This window comes from Stegodyphus dumicola, chromosome 9 (genome assembly GCF_044657685.1).
Source record: "Stegodyphus dumicola isolate Sdum_Otavi_A_Nest chromosome 9, ASM4465768v1".
NCBI classification, from domain to species: domain Eukaryota; kingdom Metazoa; phylum Arthropoda; class Arachnida; order Araneae; family Eresidae; genus Stegodyphus; species Stegodyphus dumicola.
This window is the reverse complement of record NC_140776.1, coordinates 179,739,012-179,763,746: the sequence shown is the minus strand read 5'-3', so window position 1 is coordinate 179,763,746 and position 24,735 is coordinate 179,739,012. Positions and strand designations below refer to the sequence as shown.

At 32.4% G+C, this 24,735-nt stretch overlaps 1 protein-coding gene across 1 annotated transcript in view; it reads right to left on the bottom strand.

Moving 5' to 3' along the window:
* Nucleotides 1-805: 805 nt before the first annotated feature.
* The window catches only part of GlyRS (glycine--tRNA ligase), an 83,611-nt gene continuing 59,681 nt past the window's right edge, over nt 806-24,735 (bottom strand). Inside the window, exons 12-17 of the mRNA XM_085824402.1 lie at nt 22,506-22,646; nt 18,159-18,244; nt 12,238-12,347; nt 12,052-12,145; nt 10,977-11,164; nt 806-971 (exon numbers count right to left, since the gene is read on the bottom strand). Coding sequence (XP_085680528.1) covers nt 858-971; nt 10,977-11,164; nt 12,052-12,145; nt 12,238-12,347; nt 18,159-18,244; nt 22,506-22,646 — 733 coding nt within the window. The 3' untranslated portion in view covers nt 806-857. The remainder of the gene's footprint in view (nt 972-10,976; nt 11,165-12,051; nt 12,146-12,237; nt 12,348-18,158; nt 18,245-22,505; nt 22,647-24,735) is intronic.

Genomic DNA, 24,735 nt, shown 5'->3' with positions numbered 1-24,735 from the left:
GATAGAGAGAAGGAAAGCAAATCAAGGTAATAGATAGTGAACGTGAACGTGAAGGTGACAGTGATTCCGCAGAAAAGACAGAAAATTCAGAATGAACAATGTGCACAGAATCCAAACAAATACCGTTTGTGTATGGTGAATGAGTAGCAGGACTGGAAGTATCTTCAGAACTTAAAGAAACATCAGATTTCTTTTATTTGTGTGCGAAATTATTTTAAATTAACCGGGAGAAATTCATCAAATATGCGGAAAATCACCTCGAGTTGCTGGTTTAAAATAAAATATACAAATGACTCTTGTTATATTTTACTGAATTGTTGAACATTTTGATTTTATTACTTCCAAATGCAAGTTAAATTTTTATGTTGAAATTGTCTTCAAATTAAAACAGCATAAATAATTTTAGTAATATTGTATAATTTTAGATTCTGTATACCTTTCTTCAAAGCATTTCATATTTTTAAAAATCAGAAGCGTACCTTTAAATAGCGTAACAGAATTAAGAATAAGAAGCACTAATTGCAGATATGGAATAACATTATACATTTTAATATTAGAACTGTTAATTTAATATAACTGGGAAGAGCTATTCATTAATTTCAGAAGTTCTAGTATAATGAAATACTAAAATACTGCATTCACTTTTTCATTGTTAAGACACAGAATTCCATGTTTGATTAAGTTTTCCAAACTACTAAATTTATTAGATTAAGATTTTAATTTCAGATCTGATATCTAAATTTCTGTAGTTTCCCAGCATTTGTTAAATTATTAGTTCATTTTTATGACAACATTTACAAAACAGTGTATTGTAAAAACATTTTATTAATAATTAATCCATTCAGTATTTTTAGGAACTATCCAGATTTAGCAGCTTCTTGTTGTTCAAACTTTGGATAGCAACACTTTGCACCATCCCAAGTTCTTTTTCCAAATGCTAGATCTCGAACAAGGGGTGCAACTTGGTCCAACTGAAAAAAAAAAAAAAAAAAAAAAAAATTAGAAGGAATATAATTTATGTATATAACATATTTGAACCAAATATAAAACCTTAATACCATTCAAGATAAATGTAATATTTAAACTAGGAGAAATACAAAGCCTTTTTTTTTTTTTAACTGAGTGTAAAGGAAATATACAATTATGTGAAGAGAATGCGAGGAAAATCCTAAATGTCAACAGCAGAATCCCAAAAACATGTAGACTAATTAGAATCATAGCACATCTAGATATTTGAAAAATACAATACTGAATATATATTTAGGGCTGTCTTTCTTCTGCAGACTAAATACATATTACAAGTTCAGGGTACTTCATTTTTTTCATTAATTGGATTTTACTTGAATAACAGTAAGAATGTATATACTTAAATTAGCCCCCTTCCCAAAAAAAACTTAAAATGGTATAAATTTTTAAGGTGGTCAGATGCATGTCTTTTTCCTTCCCAGGGAGGGGGGAGGATTATTACTCAACACTTTTAGTTTTGGTTGACAGAATTTTATTCAAAATCTATTGCAATCTGTCACCTAATTTTAAATTTTACACAGGCATGTTCCTCTTCCAATTCAATGATCATCCAGTTTAAAGATTTGCACAAAAAATTCAAGAAATATTATGACTCAAAAGAAATTTTTATATTCACAAGACACATTCTACTTGACTAAATTAAATGATTAAAATTAATTTTCATTTCTTTAAAACCACAATCTATTTTACTTCAAGTAAAATAAAACATTGAAATAATTCTTCATTTACAAGACTATGTTGCAACTCAACAAAGAAATTATTATTTTTATTGATTTAAAATAAAATGGTCAATCTTCTATTTCTGTACATTGCAGTAAACATTTAAAAACCTCTTTCAACTGCATAGTAGTTTTTTTTACTGTTGTAATATCTTGTATTGTTTTACTTATTTGTTGCTTTTAGCCTTTATTTTATGTTCAATTGAATTTGTGATCACATTTTGCATATAAGCATTATTTCTTATACAGAAATGTAAACCTTTTAATTCTGAATCCAACAAAGTTTAAATTGTAAAAACAGCTGAAATAGAACAAGATATGGGCAAATATACCCCTGACAGACCTTAGCAACAATTTTTGCTGCCAGTTTGATAACTTTCTTAATGAACTTTCAGGTAAATACATTTTTGAAGCACTAGAAGAATTATTCCCCACACTCCTAGAAATTTATGCTACACATACAATAAGGAGGAACTGCTAATTATCTGAATTCTCTTTCAGCTATTTATTGTGTTGTGCATCCTGAATTTTTATAATAAATTGTGAATTTCTAGCTACTCATCATGATTGATCGTTTAAAGAGATATCAATGAATCTGTAGTCCAGAACAATACAATGAATACTCAAAGTTCATGTAGGTAACCAGTTTTAGGTATTTTAATGATTATATATTCTTTCATCTAAATCTATATTTCCATCTTAATCAGCATTGCTAAAAATGCTCCATATGGACGGGTGTACTCCAACTGCGTGGATGAAAATCCCCCCCTCGTCCTGGTATAGTCCAACTGCGCCAATCAAAATTTCTTACCCCCGTTGCCTACAGGGTTACAATTTTACTTCTCGAAGCCATTTTGTAGCCAAGCAGAAAATAAAAATAAAGAAATAGAAATTCATATCACAATCACAAGAACAAGTAAAGAATATTTAACAAGCAGGCTAATTACTTGAATAACAGTAATAAATGCGAGAGCTAACAAAGAAAATTAAAGTAGTAGTAAACATACATATTAGCATTACAATTATAAATTCTAACTGTAGTTATAATCAGAAAAGTAGTGGTCATCAGAGGAGCATAGAAAAGTGGAGGCTCCTAAAAAAAGCAAGTTTTCAATGAAGCAGGTTTCGAGAAACAGCGGAAAATAAGGTGTTACCAATGTGGAAAGGACGGACATATCCGACCTAACTGTTCATCGCCAGAAAAGAATAAGGCTAATCTGATGAATAATCTAGGAACGGAGAGTTTAGGAAAATGTTTTGAGCCGTATTTCAAGAAAGCAGTAATTAATGGGATAGAGAGAGAATATCTGAGATACTGGAGCTGGTATAGATCTGTGTAATAGTACTTGGATTAATACTAGTGACTTATTAGGGAAAACTGTATGGGTGAAACAGCCTTTGGACACAGAATATAAATGTTTACCTTTGGCGATAGTCACCATTGAAGGTGATTTTGGTGTGGTCACCACAAAGGCAGCGGTTACTCAGGTAGAGTTAGATAAAGAGTACTATTTGTTAGGGAATAAAACTGTATAGTTGATTGAGGAAATTAGGGAACGACCGGTTCTCTTGAATGCTGCGGAGACTCGTAGTCAGGCAGGTGCATGCGCGCAGGAGTTTACAGAGAGCGAGTGCAAAAGACTTAGATTCCAGATCGGAAGAAAAGAAAGAGATAGAAAGTGAAAGGGCCATCAATAATGAGCATTCAGAAGAAAGGAAGTTAACCAGTAATATGGAGGAGGCAATTAAAATTACAAACATCAGTTTAGAAGAAAGGTCTATCCTTGCGGATGTTTCGCCAGCAGAATTCTTGGAAGCACAAAAAACTTGTGCTAGTTTAGCGACCCTGTGGAAGAAAGGGGAAAGTGAAAATGAAAAAGAGTTTATAATAGTCAAGGAAAGACTATTCAGAGTGGCAGGTTCTAAAAAAGGGGAAGATAAGCGTCAGCTGTGTGTGCTTCTCGTTTTTGGGAAAGGGATCTTGAAGTTATGCCACGAGGAAATCTCTGGTCATTTAGGGGTAACAAAAACCAAGGATAGAGTTTTGACACACTATTTCTGGCCTAATTGCTACCAGGAAATTGAAGAATTTGTGAGGACATGAGATATTCGTCAACGTGTAGGTCACAATAAGGATAAAAAGAAAGCCCCTATGAAGATTGTGCCTGTTATATCAGAAGTGTTTAGCAGATTAAATATTGATGCAGTAGGACCTCTGATCCCTAGTTCGCGTGAAAATAAATACTTAATTACGTCTATTTGTGTTGCTTCCAAATATCCAGATGCCATTCCTGTACAGAATTTAAACTCTAAATGTGTGATTCAAGCCTTGATACAAATCTTTTCCACACCAGGTTACCCTAAGGAAATTCAGTGTGATTTGGGTAGATCGTTTTACCAGTGAACTTACATCTGAGTTTTTTAGCAAGTTGGGAATTAAGGTGTATCATTCTTCTGTGTGTCACCCTCAAAGCAATTCTGTTGAAAGGTTGCATTCCACCTTGAAAAGGGTATTGAAGGCTTTGTGCTTGGAAAGCGGGAAGGACTGGGAAGAATGTTTGCCATGTGCTTTGTTCGCCCTCAGAACTGTTAGCCATGAGAGCACAGGTTTTAGTCCCTGCGAGTTAGTACATGGAAAAAATTTGAGAATGCCTCAAATGATTGTGTATGAAAACTGGCTAGAGGAAGAAAGTTCAGACCCCACTGTGGTAGAGTTCTAGACTTAATAGACAGATGAAAGAAGGCTGTAGAGAGGATGAAAGAGTGTCAGAGTAAAAGGAAACTGGTATGATAGCAACGCTGTTATGAGAAGGTTTAAGGTCGGAGATCTTGTGCTTGTTTTAGCAACGTCTAAACCACGCAAAATGGCTCTGAACTGGATAGTGCCAGGTAAAGTAACTAGTGTGATTTCCGAAAGCCATTATACGGTAGAGATTCCGGGTAAGCATAGCAGTAACACCATTTATCACGTAAATTTGATGAAACCTTATTATCAGCGCCCCGAGTTTGTGAATCTTGTGATGGAGAAGGTCATGGAAGATATTGAGGGAGAAGTGGATATTCCTTATCCCTTGGCTGTTTCAACTCAGGTAGATTTTTGGAAGATAGTTGCTAGAAGAAAGAGCTTCGGCAGAGGAAATAGGAAAATTCCAAGAAGTTATAAGAAAGTATGGAGCGGTGTTTTCGTCCGACCCCAGCTGTACGTTTTTGGTCGAAATGGATATTAAATTGTTGGATTGTTCCGGTTAGAGACAGGCCTTACCGAATGTCAGCAAGACAAACTGACATCCTAAAAGAGGAAATTGGGCGGTTGCTTGAGTTAGGAGTCCTAGAAGTCGGGCAATCTGATTATGCTTCGCCTAGGATCTTAGTAGAGGTCCCAGGTAAAGATCCTCGTCCTTGTATAGACTACAGAAAATTAAAAAACTATGATCGAATTTTTCCCTCTTCCCAATATTGAAGAAGTGGTAGAAAAAGTCAACGCAGCTCCATTTATCACAATCATGGACCTAACCAAAGGATACTTCCAGATACCACTCACAGAGCGTGCACAGAGGTATGCCGCATTTGTGACGCCTTTTGGATCTTTCATTCCGAAGAAAATGACGTTTGGGCTTTTAAATGCGCTTTTCTATTTTTGTAAATTGATTGCTCAAGTTTTAGGAGGGCTGGACAATTTTGTTCTACCGTATATTGACGACATCACAGTCTTTTCGCCGACTTAGGACAGGCATATGAAGGATTTGGATGTGGTTTTAGGTCGCCTTCAGGAAGCTAAATTGACTGTTAAGCCCTCGAAATGCAAATTCGCACAAGATCATGTGAAATTTCTGAGTCATGAAGTAAGGTCTGGGAAAAGGTCGCCTAGTAAGGCCGATTCAAGCAATCGGAGATTTTCCGATCCCCACTACTAAAACACAGATACATAGCTACCTTGGTACATAAAAGACTACGCCCGTATTGCGGCACCTTTGACAGATGCTTTGAAGGGGAAAAGCAAAAAAGAAAAAGTGATTTGGAAAAAGAGTGCGACAAAGCTTTCAATAAACTGAAGACCAAACTAGTAAAAAGTCTGGTTTTATTTGCACCAGATTATTCTAAAGAATTTATTGTGCAGACAGGTGCCAGCTTATATGGTGCGGGTATTGTGTTGTCTTAAATTCAGGATGGGGAGGAACACCCTATACTGTATCTTAGCAAAAAGTTTACTAAAGCAGAGTGAAATTATAGCACCATTAAAAGAGAACTAGCGGCCATTATTTATGGACTGAAGAAACTAAGTCATTACTTAGATGGACAAAAATTCAAGATTCAGCTTGAGTCGTGCCCTAGTCTAGTGACTGAATATCACTAGTGGATACAAAGTAAGGTAAAGAGTAATGAAAATGGGTGAAAATGATTTTTGTACAGTTTTGGAATTATATTTGTGTAGATTCAAAATTGTTTGCACTGTGTGTTTCATTTTCAAAAAAATTGTTAGAATTAAATGTGTTATCTTAAGTATTAGCATTGTGTAAAATTTGAGGAATATGCTTTGTATAAGGCAGACATTAGGAGTAGTTTAAATTATTTTTGTTGTATTTATGCGGTTATGTTATCAAGAAATAAGTGCAGGGTAATGTAACTGTCTTCTCTATAATCACCTAAATAGTTACCACTTGTGTTTTGAAAGCAGAGAAATGTATTTAGAATTTTTCCTTCCATAGTCAAGAAAAATTTCTTTATGAGGAGAGGAGTTGTGATAAGGTCACATAAAAGAAGAAGAGACTAAAGATTAATATGGACAAGGATGTCTCGTGATTATTATTTTTTTTTTTTAATTTACAAATACGTTTTCAATAGTTGTTAAAATAGTCTTTATTAAAATAATTAAATCGTTGGCAATGTTAAAAACGCAAGCTCGAGAGCCACGAATTGCTCTCACACGTAAAATGTATAGAATTTGATTTTAAGAAAAAAGATTTAGGTTTTTCTCTTCTGAATTGTATGTAGCCATTTTTTTTTTTTTTTTTTTTTTTTTTTTTTTTGCGTTCAATAAAATTTTCATGTGGTGTTCCGTCATTAGCGTTTTCATTGGAGTTCAACATCACACCGTTAAAGGATTTACACTACACCCTAGTACTTTTTCATCAAATCTACTAGCCTCTGAAACATAATTTACTTCAGATTCTGACTTTGTGCAGAAAATGCAGTCTCAAACTCTTTTATTTCTATTATTGGCTTATGCATGATGCATTAACTATGTTAAAATTTAATTCAAAAAGCTGTAATCCAATGAACAAGAAAATTTTTCTGACAGCTTATTCATGCCCTAATTGAATCATTGCTTCATGGTTTTATTCATATGCAAGATAATTTTTACTTACTGAGATGCAAGTGGAATTTGGCAAAAATTTTCATACATTTCTATATAATTGTGCAGCATTTCAATATGGTCAGCAATACCCATTCATGGACTAGCAGATATGAGATTGCAAAGTTCCCACTGAACTGCCCTTTTGGCATAATGATATGGAAGCAGGATTTCATAACCTTGGACCTGTGTTTGAATCCTGGAAAAGGTATGGATATTTGTAAATGTACATGGGGCATATGTAATGTGCAAGGGAGCACTTAAAAATCCTGTTAAGCCTAAAAAAACTCTTGACAGTTAGAAGACCCTTTCATTTGTGCTTTGGGAAATTCTCCCATTTGCATAAACTTTCCTTTTTTATGATCATGGACAACACTGTCAGTGATGGGATAGCTAAATAACCAACAGGTCTTGGCCATTCCCAACAAATGCATTAAATTGCTAATTCCAGCCATTTAGAAAAACAAAAAATTAATAACTAATATTAGGGTTATCACTCAAACTGGAGACTGAAATTCCCTCGCTTTTCCAGGTGTGTTTTAAGAAAATTATAGTCTAGCACTGTAGTGTGATTGGCTATGCTGACAGTAAATAAATTATGGTGCACTTGAAAACACAAAAATTTTCCCACTGCATTGTAGTGTGATTGGCTATGCTGAGAGTAAATAAATTATGATACCACTTTTTTGAAAAGACAAAAATTTGCCAATTGCATTAGATTTTGACAAAGGGGGGAATGTTTTGAATCCCCAAAGCATTACTATTAGAACTATAATAGGAGATACTCTCACTCTCCTTAATAACTTTCAAATTAAGAAAACTAGATACAGAATATTTGCATACTAAACCACCAATGTCTTCAGCAATCAATTGTATCACAAAATTAGTTAAATCCAAATAAATTCCCTTTTTAATTACACGAAAACAGTATATAATACCAGGAGTGATTGTTAGTGCATCAGAAATATTTGCAGTCAATGACACTGAAAGACATTTATAATAAAATATCTGTACAAACAATAATGTTAAAGTATAACTTAAAAATTAATTTTACATGCACAAAAGCATACATTTACGAAAATGAAATATTTACAATACATTTCACCTAAGTAATAAACAAAATCAGAAATCAAATTAATTGATTTTTCAATGCAATACATAATTTTTTAAACATTGGATTTTTTCCAACTCCAGTTGGGTAAAAATTATGATGTCATGGTGACCCAGCTTTCTGGTTTTAAAAGGTGTTACAAAAAATTCTGGAAGTTATTATTTACAAAATAGCAATGGGGGAGCAACTGTCTATTATATTAAATGATATATAACTGCCAAACAATCACCTTGGTATTCTTAGGACTGTTGCTAAATTCTGAAAGGTAACAGAAGCAGTTCACTGATACACGGATAAGAAAATATGTTTCTGATGTGAGGAGAAGGAGGGGAAAGACATTTAGAATATTTAAACAAAACATTAATTAAAAAATACTAAAAAAAAAAATGAACACAAAACTAGTAAAATTTTACTTCGCTTATAAGCACTGTACCACAAAGAGAAAGATTTCTTGTTTTTCTCAAGAACATGCGAGTTCTGCTCTCAACTATGGAGGTTACTGGAAATTTGCTTTTCCTTTCTGAAAGTCAATCTGATTGGTGCTGTGAAAACTGGCTCTATGTCAGCTACTCGAATAATGCTCTCAAGACACTTAATTTGCCAAGGAAGTGATCCACTTCCAACATTGGGGCAAAAATCGCTTTATGAAATTCCCTGATTTTTTCAGATTTGGGGTAAAATATTTAAATACCTTGATTTTTTTTGGTCAATTTCTGAATTCTTTAATTTTTCCCGCTTTTCCAGGTAGCAAAGCAACCTTGTAATATGCTTATTGTGTTTGTGCAATTCAGTCACTAACCAACTTTTTTTACAATCTGTAATTTATATAGATGTAACTTTAATTGAACTATAAGTGCACTGTATTTATCTTTATTAAAAAAAAAAAAGTATTAGAAACCAAAAATACATCCCCCAAAATGCGATTTTTGTACCAATGTTGGAAGTGGATCACTGTCTTGGTGAATTATATGTCTTGAGAGCCTTATTCAGGTAGCTGACATAGAAGTATAGAATTAAAAATTAATTTGAAGTCTTAACTAATTTACTAGCTGTACATGAAATTTACTAGTTTTAACTAGTACACTTAAAACTGGTTTACTAGTTGCAGATGTGAAGCAATCATTTTCAAGAATAAAAGAGAGAAACAATGAGTAATAATAAAACAATTTGCAAATACCAGTTGAATGGGTTTAAAAGTTTCAATTAAGACTGATATTTAAAAAATAAAATATTGTACATACTACATATTATTTTACATTTTTTAATATTTCCTATAACCTTTTAAAACATATTCACATTTAATAAGTTTTCAGCTTATGAACATTCCTTCTCTCAAACAATTCATTATATGAAGAATATACTATATATTCATTTACATATGCTTGACGTATAAACAAGAATAAAGGTTTTTAAAATTTCTACAATATACTTTTTATGCTACTAGAAGATTTAATTTATATTCATTTAATACATCCAGTTACCTGCTGAATTGTCAAGAATCATGCAGATGAAACAATGACAGAATATGAGCTGTTTGTCCACAGTACTACACTTAACATGCATCGAGCCATAGTAAAATACTGCTGCTGTAGCAGACAGTTGCTGTTATGGTTCACTAATTTCTGCAAGCTAAAACTGAAATCTCTCTTTTGGCACAAGATAAATATTTTGATTGGTGGTGCAACAACATCTTATAAAAGAATATTTAGAGATCCAAAGTGAAAAAATTAGAAGGTAAGAATTGCACACTGTACAATATTAAGGATTCCTCAGCAGAAATGCCAGTGTCAAAGTTTGCCATTATCACATAACTTCCAAGAAGACCATGTTACTACTTTACAAAGCAGCAGCTTTAGATGGCTTTGTGGAGCACATTTAGAGTTGCACAGTTTTGCATGGTTAACCACGTTAACCTAACCATTCTAACAGCAAAGATCCTTTCTAATCAAAGAAGACTGACAAGTCAAATACCTACCTTCCAATACCTCATGTAAATGGTACAGATCAACTGACATAGATTCAAAACCCCATGCTGACACTTGCTAGAGCCCACAGATGGGGGAACAGCAGTTCTCCTTTACTATTTCTCCACTGCAGTCATGTATTATACTTATAATGACACATGTCCAACCTCATTTCAGGTGTACTGCAAGCATGCTGATGAGGGCATGGAGAAATGATTTTGAGAAATGCTCTAGCAACAGGTAGAGCAGGATAAAAGGAAAATAACTTCAAATCATATGGTAAAAAGATATGTCTTTTAAAATCTTATGAGGTTGATGTGGAGATCTGTTAAGTTTACATTCGTTGAGTTAAAATGATAAACACGTTTTTGAGTAAAAGTAGGACAGCAGGTTAAAACGTGATTGACTGAAATGGGAACGTTGCAAGTGCTTGGACCTGTTTTGAAAAACAGATGATACATTTCTCTTAGAAAAGTGACTTGTGCCATAATATAAGTGAAATCTTGTCATACAACCATGCAGCATACTTTTTTTGGCTATCCTCAGCAGACAGGTTATTATTACATATTTATTATCCATCAGATCAAATATGCAGGTTGCACATGCTATCTATGTTTCATTTAAACATCTTTCATGCAGAAAATCAGTTGGAATATTAAATCCATCACAAACTTTAATTTAAAAAAAAACAATATTATTACTTAATTGTTGTAAATCATGATATATCTTAGCACATAATTTACGATTTTTAGATAGCACATTTATAATAATAAGAAAGATTGCGAAAAAATTTACACACTTACAGGCACTCGTATTTGCTCCATTGTATCACGTTCTCTCAAAGTGACTGAGTGAGGTTCTTTCAAAGAATCAAAGTCTATCGTAATTCCAAAAGGAATTGCAATTTCATCAGTTCTTGTATACCTGCGACCAATAGATCCACTGCTGTCATCAACACGACACAAAACACCATGATTGGTTAATTCTTCCGCTGCAAATAATATGATGCAGCTATTAAACAGATTTAAATAAATGTAATAATATAATGTGGTTAAAATAATAGAGGTGTTTAAAAGTCTATAGGCTATTTCTTAAAAATAGTTAACGCATCTATACTTATGATTTAAAAAAAGGGGGGATTCAATTCTAGCATTAATAACTTCAACACCATTAGGAGAATATCCCTTCTCTATAAGTGGGACTTCAATCCCACTAATAAAGGAAAAGTCTTTCATTATAAAACATTAAAATGAATTAAAACAATATAAAGCAAATATTTTTAATAATTGACCTTGATTTTAAGACTAATAATACTTCCATTTAAACTCGCAATTTGAGAGAATCTAATACTTCGATTTAATTAACAATCGGGCAAAATCAGTAATCCTAAGATGCGTCCTATTTTCAGTGACATTTATTTGAGGTGGAAAGTGCATCACATTGAAAAAATATGCTAATCAAAATATAAAAAAGGTAACAATTAAATAATAATCTGATTTGATTAGAAATTTAAATATAAATGCATGTGCCATCAAATAACTTTTTAAGATTGCAATTCTTAGGCTTTGCGTGACAGCTGCCGACATTTAAATTGTTACGCTGGTGAGAAGTTTTCAGCAGCTTTGCATTAAATCAATTGTATAATCTTTGACTACTAGACAAGCTTACTGTTACTTTACGCCATATCACCACAAGTGGTGGCTGATCTTGTCAAGCATGAAACATGCATTTATGGTCAAGTTCTGACTTAATAAAAGGTTTTAAACCTTTTCAAGGCTCTGTAGGTGTCTGTTATAAGTTTGATGTTAGTTTATTATCCCAAAGGAAGTCAAACTCTTAACAAATTATATCATAGTATGAAGTTAAATGTAAACTTACATAATGTGGTAACAAATGGAGCAAAATCAGGATGACCACTAAGGGGAAGAACGCTGCACTTGTATGGAGCAACAACAGCAGGTAAGGCAAAATACTGAAAAACAAAAATTACTGATTACCCAAGACCAAATACAAATATAGGAAAACATAAATATCTACATTTACACATAACTGAATATTAATTACTGTTCGCATTTCATCTCCGGGCCTTGTTCTGAAATTATGCTCCCATATGGCATACATAATACGTCCAATACCAAATGAGGGTTCAATAACAGCTGGAATGACTTCTTCAACTGAAAAGTTTAAACAGCATCACTGCATGCATTTCAAGACATTCACAACATTACTTCACAACAGATTTCAATAAACAAAGATATATAAAAAATTTAAGTTGATTCACATTTATGATGAGCTGAATTGATGTAAATTATCTAAATACTGCCATATTGCTAATATTTATGATTCTCTTTTGATTTCTCACTTTGCCTGAGCCATAACTCTGCACTGCAGTTTCTCCTAAAAAGAGAATGTGCTAAAATTAACATAGTTCCAACTGGGATCGACTCTGTACATAAGCAATATAGACAGCAGGCTAGGATGCCAATTTTTGGAAGGCGTCAGAAAAGGCCTTGTAAGTGAGAACTAAACAGAGGTACATTTCACTTTGAATCATTAATATGCTTAATTTACAGAACACACCAACTATACTAATCTTGACCACGTCCTCCATTACTACTATTACACTAATCATCTAGTTGCACTGATCACTTAAGTGGTTAGTGATCCTGGCTGTTGCACCAGTGGGTCCTAGTTTGAATCTGGAGTCTGCACAGATGTTTGTATGCGCATTGCGTCTAGGTGGCACATGGGGCAGTTAAAATAGCCGAAAGTCCTCTCTAATTTGGTTGTAAGGGAAAATGGCTGGGAAACTTTTGAACTACCTCCTGGGGGTAAGCTCACCCTGAAAAGTGGCATGGAGCAGCAGAGTTAGAGTGGTGGGATAATTACTAGGTGAATTTAATCAACTGTTATACAACATGCAAATACTGTCTACTTTAAGATTCATTTTCTGCTCAATTTGTTATATAGTGTTACCTGCTGAAAGAGGCATAGCCTCCGTGGTTTTTCTAATTGGATCCAGATTTTGTTTGCCTTTCGACTACAGTGCAAAGTCTGTAATCCGGACGTCCATTATCCGGAACTCAAAGCCACAAACATACGCATGCCCGTCTGATGCGCGTCTTTGCTAGGCATGCACGTAAAGCCAGTAAAGTGTTTACACATGCGCACTTCTGATAGTGAGGAAAGTGACAGAGAATGAATTATTGAAAACGAAAGAATTTCGATTGAAAAGTTAGTCGGTATTCTCGACATAGCAATTACAGGACTTGAACAGTGGAACTTTGTAACTGAACAAGAAATTATGTCTGTTTATAGAATTAAAGAGAAAGTATTAGCACAAAAAACAAAGCAACTTACATTGAAAGAAATGTTTAATAAAGTAAACAAATAAATATTAAGCTTTTTTTTTTTTTTTTTGTAAATTTTGATACCCTTTAGATCATAACTGCTCTTTATTTCATAAATAACGGTTTCATATTTTTAATTGTATAATTTCTGCATGACATCTTACCAGATTTAAATTGATTATCTATAATCCGGAAAAACCCCTAATTTGAGATCACCGAAGTTCCGACGAGTCCGGATTACAGACTTTGTACCGTGTATAGTTTTAGATTGGATTTGATTATGGCAAAGTAGGTAAGGGTTATCTACCTAAAGAGAGGAATATCACCATAATTTCTTTGAAATGCAGTTCTAGTTAATATGCAGAACTGGCTTTGGTTATTTTCTAAATCTTTGCATAATAGCAAAATCTCATTAGAATCATGAAATGATGCAAAACCTTTCAGTGCAATGGTGGTAGAAAACATACTTTTATACATGTAGGATAGTAATAAATTTCCTGCAGTATCTGCGATCAGCCTAGTATAATCATGCTGCTTGAGAAATGATTATCTGTTGCCATGGATAATCTTCTATTATTTTTTCATACCATTTCTGAGTATCGACTAATCATTCTAAAACTTGTAGCAATACAACTTCTGAGGCAATATTCTATGAATAGAGCATTAACTACTGGGTACGATATTAAACAACCAGAGGGAAATACCTGGTTGAAAATGGTTTAAAATTTTATAATTAGATATTAACTATACTTATGATTAAAAAAAAGGGAGGATTCAATTCTATCATTAATAACTTCAACACCATTAGGAGAATATCCCTTCTCTATAAGTGGGACTTCAATCCCACTAATAAAGGAAAAAGTCTTTCATTATAAAACATTAAAATGAATTAACATTTAAGTTCACAGATGTTTTCCTGAGATGGTTATAGAAAGTGTTAAGTACAATGCAAAACATTTCAGAAAGATGCCAGATGATAATATAATAATTATATAATATAATACTTTAATAACTATAAATATAGTTTTTATAAAATTCTACTTTACATCATATATCAAAACAATTCTTTTCCAGTGTAACAAAATCATTTGCTTTGCACGATTTATTATGACAGATTAACTATATCTTTTCTAAAAAAGAACTAAAAAAAACTGTTATGTTCCCTAAAAAAATAATACATTTAAAGTGGTACTTCCCTTTGCATTTTGGTTCTTCAGAGAACTATAACCTTAGCATTCATGTCATTTACACACATAAACTGGATGTCTACATTAATATGTCTACATTATAAAATGAAATCATACAAATTAGGTACTTGTGTGTTAATGGAGAAAAACTGGCAGGTTAGCCAGTTTTGACAGTAATTTGATATAATAAATTTTTCTTTATTTTGGGTGCAAAATGTTTCACAATAGCTTTTAAAAAGTTTTTTTTTTTTTTTTTTTACTTAAAGCTACAACTTTTTGCTGCCACATAAACTCCATTAAGTACAATTTCTAATGATATCATGCTTTGAAAGAAACCTATACCAGCTTAATATTTTGCATACGAACTCTGGAATGTGGATTCACAAAATTGAATTTGTGAACTTAAAACTGTTTTTTTTTTTGAAATTCTTCTGTTTATTCTTTACCAATGTTTTAGAAATGTTGTCTTGATTTATTGGGCATCAAAATACAAACAAACATATGAAATTCATTAATATAATGTAGAGTGCTAATAAGTAGAGGATTACTTATTAGATCACTAAAAGATTTTTATTGCCAAAAAAGATTTCGAAAATGTTTGGCCCAGGAGGCAGAATAAATTGTTGCTCTTTTAATATTTTCTTTGACTGTATTCAATAAAGTCTTTCTTGTTGGGCATGGTAACAAGAAAGATTTCTTTAGTTCATCTGCTAATACAGTCAAAAGTCTTTAATCCGGACTCGTCGGGACTTCGGCGATTCCGGATTATTGATTTTTCCAGATTATAGATCATCAATTTAAATCTGGTAAGATGGCATGCAGAAATTATAAAATAAAAAATATGAAACCGTAATTTATAAAATAATGAACAATTATGATCTAAAGGGTATCAAAATTTACAAAAAAAAAAAGCTTAATATTTATTTGTTTACTTTATTAAACATTTCTTTCAACGTGCGCATGCGTAAAGCATACATTATGCATAGCCGAAATTAGAAATTTGCAACCAGAAAACTATTTGATTTGTATTCGTGATATTTATAATGACTAGGAATTTGATTTAAATCATATCAAAGACGAAGTACATCGAGATGAAATACTACATTTAATAAGGAATTATAAGCCGAATAAAATAAAAACATCTGCCCTGAAGATAACGATAGTGTTGACAGATCAACTTCCAGTTCATTGCGCGCCGCCACGTTCCCCCCCCCCCCCCACGCAGAGCAGCATGAAATTGATAAACAGATTTCGGAACGGTTAGATAAACAAAGGTTATGACTTTATCCATTTTTTGGAGCAATTCCACTTTTTGTTCGATGGACATCGAAACATACTTTCGTTTTTGTAGATCCTTTGGGAGCTCCAGCATCGGAAATTCTATTTGACATAATCGAAAGTTCAAGCTTACTTTTATAAAATTGCTCTTACAGTCTGCAAAAAATAATAAGCCGGATCCAATTCGAAGATTAAGGAACAACACAATCATCAACATTAACTGAAATAGACAATTAGATAATTTTAGCTTATACGTCCGTTATACATTAAACGCGCAGCGAAAACGTATTCTGCACACGCAAATGCGCAGTCGTAAAGGTCTTACGCGCACGCTTAAACGCCTATGCGCATGCGCAGAAAGTTTTTAGCTTTGAGGTCCGGATTATAGATCATTCCGGATTATGGGTGTCCGAATTAACGACTTTTGACTGTACAAGCAGAAAATCCAGTGAGGTGGTAGAACATGGGCAAAATTATTTTTGCTTTTTGAGAACAGGCTTTCATGAATCTCTGCGGTTAAGACTTCACCTACTTTTTTTATTTTCATGAGTCTGCATCTCGTAGATGCATATTTCTCTCCAATAACTATTCCAGTCTATAACAGAAGCATAAACCACATTGAGTTCTTCCATGCAAAATTTTTCCTTAAACCAGTAGCAGATGAATCTGATGGCAGTAATAAATGGCAACCTACTTGCCGCAAATAAGTTGCCACCTCACATTCCATGTCTTTCTAACATTGCCACGCAGCCTTTGATTGACTCAAATGAATGTAAATTGGAATATTGCTAGTTACTCGGCAACATATTACACTCTTTTAAGAAACTACTAGGATCACCTTCATTGTTTAGTAGAATGCATAAACCCATTGTACTATAAACTCTTAAACAAAAAATCCATTCTTAAAAATAACGTATGTCATACGCTTGCAGTAGTGATGCGTTATGGTGACAAAGTTAGCAACTATTTGATCTTGTTTGATCACATAATAATACAGCTAAGTCAAAATATTTTCATAATTTTAAACCAAATTTATTAACTTAAATGTAGTTTAATTACTAATAATGTGCATGTATAATTCCTTTAAGAAAAATAAACTGACAAAAGCAAACCAGCATCAATTTGTAAAACAGCTTCATGTATTAAAATAATTTCACTAAAAGATTTTTATTGCCAAAAAAGATTTGGAAAATTTTCCACGTAATATGACTTCAACAACTGACTATCATTTGTGGAATCTTTACCTGTTACCCCTTTTACTGATTCTATATTCATTATGGATATGATGTAGTTTCCTCTACTTATTAGCACTCTACATTATATTACTTAACTTCATGTGTTTGTTTATGTTTTGATGCCCAATAAATCAAGACAACATTTTTAAAACATTGATAAAGTATAAAATAATACAATAATTAGACATTACCTAGTACCCATTAAGAAATGCCGAACAATCTATTGGTACCTTTTCCTAATGAAATCTGTTTTCCAAGGTCAGCAGATCAACGAAAAACAGGCTTTTTTTTTTATATTTCCAGTGGCATTCGATACAAACTAAGCAAGAAAGCAAGATATTTCCAGTTATCAGTTCTTTTTTATCATTTTATTGACTGTTAGTGATGTTGACATTTCCATCATGTACAAATTCATTACGTAGAAACTGGAATATACTCAACTTTTGGCAAAATATCATGTGCCTGCAAATAATGCATCATTTCTGCTTCATTTCTCAACAAATCCTAGTCAAAATTAGCATCAGATAAATGTTGATCTGAAAACTTTCTACAAGAAATAGATTTAAAAAATTTAATACATAAAGATGCAATGCAGATAGGCACCTGCATAATTGGTCTGCAGTTGATGTTAGAGGGGGGGAGCAGTTGATGGGTAAAAGAAACCAGCTAAAAAAATTATTTTCCCTAAAAAATCCAAAACAGCTTCTAGGCTTGCCAGAAGCTCGCAGGAATCAAATTAAAAGTGGTACTTTTTGGTAATGAGTTTGCAGTTACTGATTAATATGAAAGTTGATAATAACAGTTCCTAAATTTATTAATTTTTTTCTATTTTTTATATTTGGATAAAATTTAAAGCATAACATGTAAAATAATATTTCTTAATATGAATTAAAACAGACACAAACCTAAGACAGCTGTTAAATTCCCTTACTTACCATGTACAGTTTTTTGTCCTCGACTTATTATAACCATATCTTTGGTTATATTGAACTCTTTGCCGTCAACATTAAGTTTATATCCACTAAAAAATAAATAATTAAAAATTTAAAGATTGAAAACAATTGCTTCGTTAAAAAAAGTTAATGTAAACAAACATTAAAATCAAATTGGCTCAGATATACCGGGTGGCCATAATTAAACTGACAGTGCTCACAGTGTTCTGTAGCGCGATCTATTTGCGAGAATGACGCCACATTTTGTAGAAAGATTAAACAAGACGGGGCATGAAGGATTCTGCGGAAAAAAAAATAGTTCCAAAAGTCACCGCTAGGGGAATATTTGGCGCTGTGTAATAGAAAATAGAGTGTTAACAAATGCAAATTAATACGGAATAAAATTACCTTTTATTATGGATATGCCTTATGGAATATGGTTATGCCTTACAGTACGGTATGGAAAATCTTACGAAAAATTATCAACTTCTATCCGTACAAGATCAGCCGTGTACAGGAGTTAATGTACCCCGACCATGATAAGCGACTGACGTTTGCTCTCACCTTTCTTGCCAGAATGGAGGTGGATGATGCTTGGCCGTGGAAAATCTTATGGGAAGATGAGGCCCACTTTTACCTGAATGGAACTGTGAATACCCAGAACTGCCGAACTTGGGATGACAAATCACCACATGCAGTCATAGCAATTCCCTTACATTCACCAAAGGTAACTGTTTGGTGTGGGTTCACAGCGGAATTTATCGTAGGTCCATTCTTCTATGAGAACATTACCCCGACAAGACCGGGAACCTGTTCTGTTAGCGTAGAGAAATATCGCCACATGTTGAACAGCTTTGTCATTCCGGCACTTCAGCAAAGACAATGTCTGGCGGAAATCATTTTCATCAAGATGGAGCCCCTCCACATGTTGCTTTACGGGTGCAACAGATGCTACACAGAAATTCACAACAGAAAGAGTCATTAGCCGCTACTTTCCAACTGCATGGCTACCTCGGTCGCCTGATCTTACCCCATGCGACTTTTGGCTATCGGGTTACCTTAAGTCCAAGGTCTATCAAGGAGTGGTCCAGGACCTGGCTACGTTGATGGATAACATATCACGGACTGTACGGGAGATTCCTTCAGACATGTTACTTTCTGCTGTTGTGCATACTGTGCACAGAATGCAATATGTGGTCCACAACAATGGCAGCCACATTGAACCTCATTTGAATGCAAAATAAAAGGTAATTTCCGTATTGATTTGCATTTGTTAACACTCTATTTTCTATTACACAGCACCAAATATCCCTCTAGCGGTGACTTTTGGAACTAATTTGTTTTTTTGCAGAATCCTTCGTCCCCCGTCTTGTTTAATCTTCCTACAAAATGTGGCGTCATTCTCGCAAATAGATCGCACTACAGAATACTGTGAGCACTGTCAGTTTAATTATGGCCACCCGTTACTTAGTTCCAAAGACATACAGAACTACAATGGAAGTAACTACTAACACATCAAATGATTATTATATTTTTTAATATCAAATACAAATATATTGCTAGCAGTTGAAAATACATCATTGTAGTGCCATTATCTTTATTAAAAAAACTTTTGATTTAAAAATTCAGTGCTACAGATTAACTCAATAAGAAAGCAGCAGAATTCATTAAATCTATTCATTTCTAAGAGTGGATAAAAATATTAAATATTTATGAATCCTTAATGAACCTTTATGATATTTCTTTATTCTTTTTTAATTCTTTTAAGTGGTAATATGATAAAAATTTTGTTTAACATCTTCAAGGTTACAATTATAGATGTTATATAGGCCTCAAAAATTGCTACAGAGAGCTGCACCATCTGGATATAAAAAGATTCACAATCTGTTGTCTTACTCTTTTCTTTTCTATTCTTTTATTTTACAGTTTCACTGCAATAATTAAGAATATGAAAAGACAAAACATTTCATTTATGTAACTTATCATTTAACCCTCTCGCTGCAAAATTTTTTTAAATCAAAATAGGTTCAAAAATTGCTAATTTTTTTAATTACATATTTCAAATCTACATCTATTTTAGAGTAAAATATACAAAAAATTTTTGTAAAACAGTTTTTTCTCAGTATAGAATTAGATCATAAAAAAAGGTTGTCGGAAAAGTTAAGCAAAAGAATAATCATACAAAAAAAATAAATAAATAAATAAATAAATAAATAAATAAAAAATAAAAAATAAAAAAAATAATAAAAAAAAAAAAATTTTTTTTTGAAAATTAATCTTGGTTAAATTATGATTTATTTTATAAAATATAATGGTAAAACATATATACTAATGAAAATATGCAAAATATTCAAAAAACATTTATTAGAAATGAAGTGTAATATGATTAACTTTGAAATATGGCTTGGGTCATCCTCCCTCGCAATCTTGCACCAAATATGCGTTTCTTTGCGAATTTTTTTGCCAGTTCAAGTTTTTTTTTCGAAAACAAACAGCACAAAGTGTATGAGTTTCGTTCTTGATGGAATTGGGGGATATATATCTAGCAAAATGTCGAGCAGTTAGTCTCATATGATTGAGAGTTGAACTATAAACATCTTTAAACTTTGACAAGAACGCCCAAAATGGTGCAAAATGTGCTTGTTTATTTCGCAGAAATATGGACATTTGTTAATTCAAATCTGAATAAATATTTAAACATCATATAAAAGCTGAAACATGAACGGGAAAAGAGCTCGTTGTGCAAATTTTGCTACTTCTATGTTGCCCGTGGAAATCGTGGGATACGCAGTGAGAGGGTTAAAACTTACTATTTCTTTTTTTTTGCACAAATCATTTTATGTAAAATATCTACAGAATATCTAGCAATATGTTGAAAGAAAAAATAATGTAATTATTTTTATTATAAATCAATTCAGACAGAGTATGCATTCATATTTTGTATACACAGAGTATCTACAGAGTTTTAAGATACCTTTTTTTTACTATCATTATTTCAGTTAACCTAGTAAACAATAATTAACAGTATTTATTACTATGACATTTCAACTTGCTTTTCCTAAAGTTATCATTTACTATGATAGCATTACTATCATAGCAGTTAATCGTTTACTATGATTCAGCACAAATCTACCATCATTGATTCAAAAGCATAGCAAAGAAAGACAATGAAATTTTGCTATAAGTGGGAAAAGAAGCAATGGAGACATTTGAAATGTCTAAAGCATATGGGAATCGAGCATTAATATGATCTGTTATCTTTCATTCGATGGCTCTGACAGGCATGAAGATAATGATGGTGAATACATAAATGGTCACCACTGGCAGTCTCAAATGGATGAAAACATTTTAAAAAAATTCAACAAAATGTTGCCAAAAAATCAACAGATAGCTGAAGAGACATGACAATTTTAACAACAGTAAAAACACTGCTCAACAAAACTCTTATGGAAGATCTTGGGGATAAAAAAAAATTGTTCTTGTTTGGTCTCTCGCTTATTGACTGTAGAACACAGAGATCAAATCTCTACGCATCACGATTTAAAACGAATAACAGACATTAAATCTGACATCTTTTCCAACAATAAAAGCTGAAAATGAAACTTGGTGCTTTGCTGATGATCTTGTGACAAAGAATCTTTTCTGTTTTAGGATAATATGGGGCAAACAATTTTCTACATAAATATATATGTGCCAAATTCACCTACTGGTCACCATTAAGCTAAAATTCTTGCTATTAACTCTCATTCTTCTTTTCAAAGAGTGACATTCTATTTCACTCTTTACATTTTGAAATATCTAATCTAAGAGACATAGTTCTTATACTTAGAAACATTCTACGACTGAAATGAGTTGTTGACAAAAGAATGCTTTTTTTTCAATAGAAATATCAAATTGATGAATATATATTTCTACAGGAAATTATTTGACACATATTATCCTATAACAGAAAAGATTCCATAATATTATATAATAGACAAATGTTTGAGTTAATGTTTAACTAATAATGACACATCTGCATGAGATAAAACAGAAAATCCCTTAAATTTTAAGCAATTTAAAAAATAGAAAAATTGCCACTGCTTTCTTCACATACGTAAAATAAATTATTTCCATTTACTTCCTGCCATTTCTATAATCCCCTGTCATAACCCCTCTTGATTACAAATTAACTGGCACTTATTGCCTTAGAACTCATTCGTTTGATATTGCTACTTTTGTAAAAGTATCTTTTATTTTAAACAATGAGCAAAACAAATGTCACTTTATAAAACAGTCAAAACTTCGACAAAATTTAATCATTCTGCATAAAATATATATTTGAAGTATTTTTATCTAAAAAATATTTACTTCTGAGATTCTAACTCTTTTTCCACATTAGAAATTTCATCTTCATTCAACTCTTTTAATACTTTGGCAATATCTTTGGAATCCTTTTTAAAAGCTTTTCCTATCACAGCCATTTGAGGTTGAAGCTCTGTAACCTGCACAGTCTTTTACAAATATATTAAGGTAAATCCCTTAGATATGCAAGTTATTTGGTGGTATCTCAGATATTTATCAAACAGATTACAACCAGATGCTATCAACAATGAGAGTGGTATTCAGGCTGAAGAAGTGGAAACTCATTGCCAATATAAACCTTCTGTAACACATCGAGAGAAACTGATTCTAGAGATAACAAAATACAAATGAAAGATTCAGAAGTGGAGGATTAGGTACAGATAATGAACATTATATATATATTTGGAGTTACAGAAAAAAAAAAAAAAAAAAAGAGAGAGAGAGAGAAAGAGAAAATATTCGTATTAGATTTTTATGCACCAATGTGCTCCAGCTTGAATATTTTCCAACAGAACTGCTGCAAGCCTGGAGTCACGAACTAAGGTTTACAGCAGTTAATTCAAAAGATATAATTTCGGTAAAGCTATTTACATTCATGATATTTTCATTAGCTGAACTTATTTATAAGTGAATCTAGATGTCTGTTAGCTTCATTGACATACATCTAACGGGCATCTTTCTCACTGATGTGTTCTTGCAGTTTTATCCTGAAACCAACACAATATTTTCTCCTCATAGAAAAAAGTTCCAGTTAGGTAATTCTTTGACACAGCACATCATATATTCACTTTTAGGCTACCCTTTTCAATCATTTGAAATTTGTTTTAGATTCTCAACCCCCACAGACCCAGGAGTTGTGCCAGTTTCTCTTCATGGATATGTATTAGAGAGACGTTCATTCTGAGAACTTATCGTTCAGCAGAAGCTATGTATCATTACAATAAATAGCACACTGAGCATCAACTTACAGGATTTCAGCCTCATGATCTGTTTCTCTTCATCTCAAATAGTGCATAATATAATAATTTTAGGACTCTGTATGAAAGTGATTGAAGATGTTTTGCAGTACATGCAATTCAAAAAATTTTACAGAATCAACTTCTTTGGGCTCCTCAGTATTTCCCCTCACTCAATCAATTATCTCTTTACTTATCCTTGCCTGACTGCTTTACAATAAATACACAATACATCCTGTTTGTAAGGATTTTGCAGGACCTTTGATTTTTTTATTATTTTTTTTATCCAGTCTTTTTGATTTATGCTGTGGAAATATAACTTCAGTTCTGCAAACCATGGTTCATGCACTGGATGTACTCCTGAATTGAAACCATCTTGGAATCATACAATCCTCTTATCACACGATGTTTTCAGGTAAACCTTCAAAGACAGCTGAGAAACAGAAATTTATTTCACTGCAGTATTTATGTTCTTTTCAAAATTATAATGAATTTAAATGTGTGATGAGGATAACTTGAAATTTCTTAGAAAGCTGAAGCAACCAATTTACTTTTACATTTCAAGTATTTCTTCACACTAAACATTGTTCTAGAAATTGGTATCCCACAAACGAATATTTATTGGCATTTTATTCATTTTAATAGATATTTTTTCCTCGATATGGATCTGATTTGCTTGCTCAATGTTTCACAAGTGCTTATATCTATACATACATATATAAGCACTTTTATTTTTTGAGAAGATGGAGAAAGGAAAAGTTTTATTTTGTATGTTTAAAAAAAATTTTTTTAATGATAATATTAGATGAGGTGTGAAAAGGCTTTCAGGTGTGTTTGACTCAAAAGCAGTAGATTTGTTGTAATGAATTAGCCACCAAAGTAAAACACATCAATTAGTAGCTTCTGTTCTGACAGTTAAAAAATATACATATAAACTGATTTAATATAAATTTTAATGATCAGTTTTTTCTCTGTGTTCAATGAGAAAAATTCTTCAAATGACTTCTAATAAGTGAAAACTTTTTATTTTTTCCTTTCCAACACACTAGCTTCAGAGCATTAATATTGACTTGAAAGCTATCGAACCAAACACACTTAGCTCATAAGGATGAAATAGATAAATAGGGCAACTTGGATTACATATTATCTAATGTAAAATTAATAACATTTATTTTCTCACAATAGTGATGGTGAAGGTAAATCCCAATAATTTTTCAGTATAGTTATAATAATAAATAGCTGCATATTTTAAATACAAATTGGTTAATATATCAAATCTT